The following is a 9,774-nucleotide window of genomic DNA, read 5'->3' as shown; positions in this document are numbered from 1 at the left end:
GGAAAAAGGAGAAATATCTGTAACAAAAATAAATTAATAAAAAAAGAACATACAGGTTTTATGGGCTAAATTTTATGTTGTTTTGCAGAACATTGCCTGCTTCATCAGGAATATCCCCACAATTTAATTGATCACTGCAAGGTGGACATTGGTCCAAAACAAGCAGATGCTGTCATGTTATTGAAGACTAGGTCACTCATTAAGATGTGTCCTGAAAAATGAAGATGGAGCATGATGTTAAGAGCCAAGGAATATGGGTGGTCTTTAGATGCTAGAGAGGGCAAGGAAATGCATCATCTAGAACCTTGTGAAGAAATTCAGCTCCTGCCGACACCCTGATTTTAGGACTTCTGGCATCCAGAACTGTAAGATAATAAATGCACATTGTTTTAAGCCACCAAGTTTGTGTTTATTTGTTATAGAAACCACAGAAAATTAAGACAGAGCCCATGCTTTTAATTACTAGGCCTTGTTGTCTTCTATGCCTACAAAAGAAGTGCATATGGAATTACCAGGTTTTCCTAAGCAAAAAACTGGCCATTTGGTGAGTTCAAACCTAACTAGTAACTCAGACCTGTCAGTAGGAGATACTTAATTTTGCATTTCACCTTGAAATACGATCTGAAGATCTTAGATGAGAGAGAGAGAGAAGGAAGGAAGGAAGGAAGGAAGGAAGGAAGGAAGGAAGGAAGGAAGGAAGGAAGGAAGGAGAAAGAAAGAAAGAAAGAAAGAAAGAAAGAAAGAAAGAAAGAAAGAAAGAAAGAAAGAAAGAAAGAAAGAGAAAGATTAATTTCACTCAATACTGATCCTTTGAAAATTTTATGGTTACTGTGGTTTCTGATATCTATCCACTAGATGTCAGGAGAGACAATGTCAAGGTTCCTACTTACTGCTTCATCCTTCTACTTGGGTAGCATTCCTGATGAAACTGAAAAGCAAACAATTGCAGAAACCATACAGCAATTAACATGTAAAATGTACACAGGATACAATAAATATTCCAAATTATTATTTTGGAATACATACAACAATCAATACTCATAGTTTGTGTTCTCATGAGGCCAAATGAAATATTGTCAGCCCCTTCAAACAGTTTTTAGTTGCCTGTAGAGGGTATTCAGGCCCACTGGCCTGAGGCATAACTTGTACTTTTTACACTTTCAAACAACACTTTACCCAGAGAGCTTCTTAGCAGCCTAGCACAAGGGAATTTTATTGGTTTTGTATACATTAGATCATTTTTGTGGCTTTTCTTTATACCTGTTTTCTGGTTGCTGTAATGTTCACATGCAAGAATACATTGTGTCTTCAGTAATATTTAGTTTGCTTATTTAGATGGTTTAAGCAATTTTGCCTTATAAGTTTTACTTCTTTTAGTTTGTTTCTGGGTCAGACTCTATGGGTCAGATAGAGTAACACAGAAGGATTAGCTTCTAATAAGGATCATAAATAACAAAGGTTAAAGGTAGTGATGTGTTAGATGACTCATAAGCATGGCATTGGGGTCAAGAGAGCAGATGCAAAAAAACAACAACAACAAAACACTAAAGCACCTTTTGCTGAATGTGGTGTGTGTGTGCACGCACGCATGCTGGGTTAATTCCCAGGGAGAAAAACAAGTTATGATTCTCCCATGGCATGCCTGACCACTAATTGCCAAAGAACTGCCCTTTGGTTGTAGAAAGAATAAATTGGATAAATACATTTGGACCAGAGATCCTAATGAGGTCATGTTTATGCAAAATGCAGTGGAAAGAAGACCTCTTTAATTCCTCTTATTACACCTCAGTGTCATCAGTATCATGTGATCTTTTCAGATAACATACTTTTAGTTCTTATTGTATAGTATAACTTTCTAAGTTTATTTTCTATTTCTAAGTCTTGCTGAATATTTCTTACTTTATATCTGTAGAGCTTTCTGGATTTTCTTTCCTCTGACTTATATGTGCTCTCATATATCTTTAACTTTCTTAAGTCAACTATGGTAGCTTAACATTCTTTTCCTATATTCCAAGGAATCAGTGATCCTGCCCTCCACCTGCAGGTTTAAGGTTTCATACATTTATGCAAAGCTCGTTGAGATATGTTTATTTTGAGCTATTATCTTCCCCATGTCTACTTTTGTTTTTTAGCGATCTTTTAACTTTTGTTCACTTTTAAATAATTAATTTTTCAATAATTAGTGCATACACATGGTGCAAAACTCAGAGTAAAAAGAAATAAATAAGTTTTTATAAAAACTCAAAAAAACCCTGGCCAGTTTTGCTCAGTGGTTAGCATGTCAGTCTGCGGACCGAAGAGTCTCAGGTTTGACTCCTAGTCACAGGCACGTATCTGGTTTGCAGGTTTGTTCCCCAGCCCCAGTGGGGGTTGTGTGGGAGGCAACCAGTTGATGTGTCTTTCTCACATCAATGTTTCTCTCTCTCTTTTTTTTCAAAATTTTTATTTCATTTTTCAGATAGAGCAGGAGGAAGAGAGAGGAAGAGAGAGGAAGAGAGGGAGAGAGAGAGAAACATCGATGTGAGAGGGACACATTGAGTGGCTGCCACCCACACGACCCAACCAGGGCTGGGGACAAACAGCAACTTAGCGGGAACTGAACCCGGGTCTCTCTGGACTGCAGGCCAACGCTCTAACCGCTGAACCAATCCAGCCAGGACAATGTTTGCCATTTTTATTATGATGTGTCTAGCTGTGAGTCTTCAGAGGTTCATCTTGCTTGGGGCTCTCTGTGTTTCCTTGACTTGCATGACATTTTCCTTCACCAGTTTAGAAATTTTCTGTCATTATTTCTTCAAACAGGTTTTCTATTCCTTTCTCTCATTCTTCTCCTTCCGGTACCCCTATAACGCAAATCTTGTTACATTTTTAATTATCCCACAGCTCCCTTAAACACCTTTTGCTTTTTAAACTTTTTTTTTTTCCCATTTGCTGCTCTTTTTGGGTGTTCTTCTCTACTTTGTCTTCCAAGTCTCTGATTTGGTCTTCAACTTCTTCTAATCTACTATTGACCCCTTCTAAGGTATTTTTTCATATCGGCTATGTCATTCCTTATTTCCTCTTGATTTTTATGTATAGCTTCTGCCTCTTTTTTTAAGCTGACGTAGGTTCCAGTGAGCTCTTCATAATTCTTATTAAGTTGCTTGTAGTTCTCACCAAATTGTTTGAGCACCCTTATAATCATTGCTTTGAGTTCTTTGTCTGACAAGTTGCTTTCTTCTTGTTCCTGTAGTTCCATTTCCGGTGATTCTTCTTTTTTTTTCCTTCTCATTTGGGTGTTGTTTCTTTGTCTCACCATTTTAGCAATCTGGTAGTTCTAAACCCGGTGAGGGATGTTGAAATGTGTGTATCAGTTAAGGCTGCTGTGCCTCCCAACCTGTTTTGGTGTATGGCTCCTCTTGTCTGCTCTGGGTCCTGGAGGGTTGATACCTGGCAGCTGGAATTGGTCTGTTGTGCAGGTCTCGGCTCCCCAAGACTTGCTGTTGCTTGGGTTGGGGCACTGCTCTTGATTGGCTTCTGCTGATGCTGCTGGAGATGGATCTTAGCTGCTGATATTTGCTGCTGCTTCTGTGGGGTGCATAGGTTTGTCTGGTGTTGCTGGTGTGTGTGGGGTTCCAGGAGTACACTGTTGGGGTGCATGGGTTCCACTGGCATGCTGCTGGCTTTTGTGGGTCTTTCTGGGCATATGGCTCCAGCTGGTGTCCTGCTGGAGTTTGTGGGTTTCATTGGTACACTGCTGGGGTTCATGGGCTCCACTAGTGTACTTATGGGGTTTATGTGTCCCTATGTTATTCTTCTGGGGTGTGTGGGTCTTGCTGGTATACTGTTGGGGGACCCTGCTCCTGATCAGTTGCTGCTGGGGGTGTATCAGCTCCCAGTTTGCACTGCTACTGCTGCTGCTGCTGCTGCCGCCGCCGCCGCCGCCGCCGCTGCCAGGGGGTGCTCTCAGTTCCCAATCCTTTACTGCTGTTGGGAGCTGAGTAAGCACAGCACCTGGGATTTTATTGCTGCTGGGGGGAGGGGCTCCACTCCAACTCCATTGCTGCAGTTGTCAGGGGCAGGTCTCAGCTGCCCTAGCCCTGCTGCTTGGTCTGGGGCACTGATCTTGGTCAGTCTTTGCTGATGCTGCTGGGGATGGTTTCAGCTGCCAGACTGAGCTGCTAATGCCTGTTGGGGGTGGGGCTCTACTCATGCCCAGTCACTGTTGCTGTGGGGGAAGGTGCTGGTCTCCCAAGCTGGTGCTAGTGCCCCCAGGAGCCTGGGCAAACTGCCTTGAGCCTGGGCGGGCTGCTGCACTGCTGCAGGCCTGGAGCCTGGGTCCTGGGCTGGGTGTGTGCCACTGTGGGCCTGGGTCCTAGGATGAGTGCACACCTCCGCAGCCCTGGGTCCTGGGCTGGGTGCACACTGCGTGGACCGGGAGTCTGGAGACTTCTCCCTGCCATGGGCCTGGAGTCTATAGTCTGGAGCCTGGTGCGGCTGCAGGCCTGGGTGAGTCTCTGTTGCTGGGGGGGGGGGGCTCTGGCTCCCAGCTGGTTTTGGTTACTGCTGCAGGCACCTACTGTGTCCTGATCATGCCAACACAGCTGAGTTCACTGGATGGATGGTACAGGGTGCTCTAGTGGACTCAGGTTTCTGGGTCCAAGCCTCTCCCTGTTTACTCCTCCCAGGAAAGACCTGGGATTCTCCAAAATGGTGGGGCCTCCCAGCAGCGCTGGGGAAAGTTCCTTGGCATGCCGCTTACCATGTAGCCGTCTGCTTTCTGTCCACAGCACAGGAACCTTCTGCCCCATGTCTCTCCACTGCTCACATTCACTTATACTCTCTCTCACACACTCACACACATACCCACACTCTGGTCCTGCCCATTGCCATCTTTAGTATCCTGCTTTTTTTCAACTTAATATTATACCATGAGCAAATTTAACATGTCAAATTTACTTCTTCATCTTCTTTTTCTTTTTAGTTAGTCCTCATCGGAGGATATTTTTCCATTCATTTTTTAGGTAGAGTGGAAAGGAGGGAGGGAGAGAGAGATCAATCAAGTGATTACCTACCACATGGCCCCGACAGGGGCTGGGGATTGAACTTGTAACCAGGTACGTATCCTTGACCCAGAATAGAAGCTGTGACCCTTCAGTCTGTGGGCCGATGCTTTAACTGATGAACCAAACCAGCCAGGGCCAAATGTGCTTATTTTAAAAATATGAGAGCAGTCTCCGGGTGCTGGACGGTCCATCCTGCGGACGTAAAACAGGGTCTGCCACAATGCTGCTGCTGCACAGAGCTGTGGTCCCAGGGCTCAGACAGGCCTACAGATTCAAGTCTACCCACTCAAGGCTCTGCATTAAGGCCTGCTCTACAAATGATTCATTTCAGCCCCAGTGCCCCAGCCTTGCCTTCTCTGGATATAACTCCAGCACCAAGAGATGGAGAGTCATGGGGACCCTGCTAGGCCTCGGTGCAGTGTTGACCTATCATGACCACCGTTGCAGGGCTGCTCAGGAGTCTCCACGCATATACACAAGGGAGGAAGTTAAGGCCTACAGCAGCCTCGAAACTAGGATCTGGGTGACTCTGGGCTCTGAGGTTTTTGATGTCACAGAATTTGTACACCTACACCCAGGGGGGCCATCAAAGCTGATGCTAGCAGCTGGGGGTCCTCTAGAGCCCTTCTGGGCCCTCTATGCTGTTTACAACCAGTCCCACATATGTGAGATACTGGCTCAGTACAAGATTGGGGAGCTGAGCCCTGAAGACAAGGCGCCCTCCACCTTGAAGACCTCTGACCCTTACGCTGATGATCCTATACGTCACCCAGCTCTGAAGGTTAACAGCCAGCGCCCCTTTAATGCAGAGCCCCCCCCTGAGCTGCTGACGGAAAACTACATCACACCCAATCCTATCTTCTTCACTCGAAACCATCTGCCTGTACCTAACCTGGACCCAAACACCTATCGCCTGCATATAGTAGGACCACCCCGGGGTCAATCACTGTCCCTATCCTTGGATGATTTGTACCAGTTCCCCAAGCACGAGATCACAGTCACTCTGCAGTGTGCTGGCAACCGGCGCTCTGAAATGAATCAGTTAAAAGAAGTAAGAGGCCTGGAATGGAGAGCAGGAGCCATTAGCACTGCACGCTGGGCTGGGGCACGACTATGTGATGTATTATCCAAGGCTGGTCACCAACCCTGTGAAACTGAGGCCCATGTCTGCTTTGAGGGACTGGACTCAGACCCCACAGGGACTGCTTATGGAGCATCCATTCCTCTGGCTCGGGCCATGGACCCTGAAGCCGAAGTCCTGCTGGCATATGAGATGAATGGGCAGCCTCTGCCTCGTGACCACGGCTTTCCTGTGAGGGTGGTGGTTCCTGGTGTTGTGGGTGCCCGCCATGTCAAATGGCTAGGCAAAGTGAGTGTGGAACCAGAGGAAAGTTACAGCCACTGGCAGCGGCGAGATTACAAAGGCTTCTCTCCATCTGTGGACTGGGACACTGTAGATTTTGACTCAGCTCCATCTATTCAGGAACTTCCTGTTCAGTCAGCTATCACAGAGCCCAAGGATGGAGAGATGGTAGAGTCAGGGGAGGTGATTGTCAAGGGCTATGCATGGAGTGGTGGTGGAAGGGCTGTGATCAGGGTGGATGTGTCTCTGGATGGGGGCCTAACCTGGCAAGTGGCTGAGCTGGATGGAGAGAAACAGCGCCCACGCAAGGCCTGGGCCTGGCAGCTATGGCAGCTGCAAGCCTCTGTGCCACCTGGGATAAAGGAATTGAACATTGTTTGTAAGGCTGTAGATGACAGCTACAATGTGCAGCCAGACACGGTGGCCCCAATCTGGAACCTGCGAGGTGTGCTCAGCAATGCCTGGCACCGTGTCCATGTCCGTGTTGCCCCATGAGAAGGTGAAATAGAACCATCTACTCCCCAGAACCACCTCAACCCCTTTCTACATCCGTTCTTAAGCCTCATTTCCATAGAAAAACCTTTCCCTCAATCCACATCTTGGATCAGAAACTTGTACTATGCCTTCTTAAGCCAAACATGGATACACACATTGCACATTTCTACCTAGGCACCACCCTTCTTTGACTCTGTTACATATTTCTGGCCACCATCTATGCCAGGAGGTGAGAGCTGTTGGGGCAAGGGGCTAGAAGTGAGAAAAGTATTTCTGGAAACAAGCACTATTTTCTCTTCTTACCTCACCTCCACTTCTAATGCCTATCACCACTGAGGCCTTATTTTGCTTTTCTTTGATTCTTCAGAGAATATGGATATGTGTAAGAAAAGTTGATATGTGACTTTCTGTTGCCTCTTTGCGTTGCCAGGGTTTGTGAACACGGCAACCCTCTCCCTTTATAGTTACACTTTTCTAAATTTATCAATAAAGCATCTGTTTAAGACAAAAAAAATATGAGTGCTTATATTGGCTGTCTAAGTCTGTTTTATCTGCATCTACTTTGAGGCTTAGTTTGAAAGCTATGGAATGATAGAAACTCTTTCTGTACAAATGGTTATGATTATTCACATGAATTCTCATTCCTTGGTTGGCATCTAATAAATGTTCATTGACAATATCATGCTTTACCTTCCATTATTCAAATTCTCAATTAAAAGTTAAGTCCATTATGAGGCCAGCATAATTCTAATTCTAAAACCAGAAAAGACACTACAAAGAAAGAAAACTATATCCATGATGAACATATGCCAAAATCCTTAACAAAATACTAGCAAATGGGATCCAGCAATACATCAAAAAAATTATTCACCATGACCAAGTGAGATTCATTCCAGGGATGCAAGGCTGGTACAATATTCACAAATCAATAATTGTGATACACCACATAAACAAAATGAAAGATAAAAACCACACGATCATATCAATAGACGCTGAAAAAGCATTCAACAAAATTTGACACACATTTCTCATAAAAATGCTCAGCATTGTGGGAATAGAGGGATCATATCTACACATAATAATGGCCATATATGAAAGACCTACAGCCAACATCATACTCAATAAACAAAATCTAAAAGCATTTCCCTTAAGAACAGGAACAAGACAGGGATGCCCACTTTCTCCACTCTTATTTCACATAGTACTGGAAGTCTTAGCCACAGCAATCAGACATGAAGAAAAAAAAAAAGGATTCAAATTGGAAAGAAGGAAGTGAAGTGGTCATTATTCACAGATGACTTGATATTGTATATAGAAAACTCTAAAGACTCCATCAAAAATCTACTAGACTTAATATCTGTAAAAAAATAACTTAATTATAAAGAAAAGTAAAAATATCTACTATACTTAAAAAATAAATTTGGCAAAGTAGCAGGATACAAAATTATTGTCAAGAAATCAATGGCCTTCTTATACACCAATAATGAATTTACAGATAGCGAAACTTTAAAAAATCCCATTTACCACTGCAGCAAAAATATTAAGATACCTAGGAATAAACTTAACCAAAGAAGTAAAGGACCTATTTGCAGAACACTACAGGACATTGAAAAACAAAATAGAGAAAGATATAAAAAAGTGGAATCATATACCTTGTTCATGGATTGGAAGAATTAACATCATTAAAATGTCCATATTACCCAAAGCAATCTATATATTCAATACAATCTCTATCAAAATACCAATGACATATTTCACAGACCTAGAAAAAATACTTCAAAAGTACATATGGAACATAAAAAGATCCTGAATAGCCACAGCAATCTTGAAAAAGAAGGACAAAGTAGGTGGGATCACAATACCAAATATCAGGTTATACTACAAAGCCACTGTAATCAAAACAGCCTGGTACTGGCACAAGAACTGGCATATAGACCAGTGGAATAGAACAGAGAACCTGAAAATTGACCCAAGACAATATGCTCAATTAATATTTGACAAAGGTGGCAAGAGCATACAATGGAGTAAAGACAGCCTCTTTAATAAATGGTGTTGGGGAAATTGGACAGCTATATGCAAAGAAATGAAACTAGAATATCAACTTACACCATACACAAGAATAAACTCAAAACAGATAAAAGGCTTAGATGTGACTCATGAATCCATAAAAATCCTAGAAGAAAATGTAGGCAACAAAATTTCAGACATCATATGCAGCAGAATTTTCACTGATACATCACCTAAGACAACAGAAACAAAGGAGAAAATGAACTCATGGGATTACATCAACTTCAAAAGCTTCTGCACAGAAAAAGAAACAATCATCTAAATGGAAAGGGAACCCACTGTATGGGAGAGCATAATTGCCAATGATACATCACATAAGGGGTTAATTTCCAATATACATAGAGTGTTCATACAACCCAACAAAAGGAAGACAAAGAACCCATTTAAAAAATGGGCAAAGGCACTAAATAGACACCTCCCCAAGCAGGATATACAAATTGCTAAGAGACATAGGAAGAAATGCTCAACATCACTAATCATCAGAGAGATGCAGATTAAAACAACAATGAGGTATCACCTCACACCTGTCAGAATGGCTGCCACCAACAAATCATCAAACAACAAGTGTTGGCGAGGGTGTGGAGAAAAGGGGACTCTAGTACACTGCTGGTGGGAATGCGGACTGGTGCAGCCACTATGGAAAACAATATGGTGTTAACTCAAAAAATTAAAAATTGAATTGCCATTTGACCCAGTGATCCCACTTCTAGGAATATATCCTAAGATGCCTGAAACACCAATCAGAAAGAATATATGTACCCCTATGTTCATAGCAGCACTATTTACAATAGCTAAGATCTGAAA

General features: G+C 43.2%; 1 protein-coding gene across 1 annotated transcript; it reads left to right on the top strand.

The window, feature by feature from the left end:
• The first annotated feature begins 5,218 nt into the window (after nucleotides 1–5,218).
• LOC118635945 (sulfite oxidase, mitochondrial-like) lies at nucleotides 5,219–7,388 on the top strand. The gene has a single exon (XM_036271004.1). The coding sequence runs from the start codon at nucleotides 5,266–5,268 to the stop codon at nucleotides 6,901–6,903; it is 1,638 nt and encodes a 545-aa protein (XP_036126897.1). The 5' UTR covers nucleotides 5,219–5,265; the 3' UTR covers nucleotides 6,904–7,388.
• The last annotated feature ends 2,386 nt before the right edge of the window (nucleotides 7,389–9,774 follow it).

Source organism: Molossus molossus, unplaced genomic scaffold, assembly GCF_014108415.1.
Source record: "Molossus molossus isolate mMolMol1 unplaced genomic scaffold, mMolMol1.p scaffold_m16_p_2, whole genome shotgun sequence".
NCBI classification, from domain to species: Eukaryota; Metazoa; Chordata; class Mammalia; order Chiroptera; family Molossidae; genus Molossus; species Molossus molossus.
The sequence above is the reverse complement of the archived record's forward strand: the minus strand, read 5'-3'. Positions and strand labels throughout refer to the sequence as shown.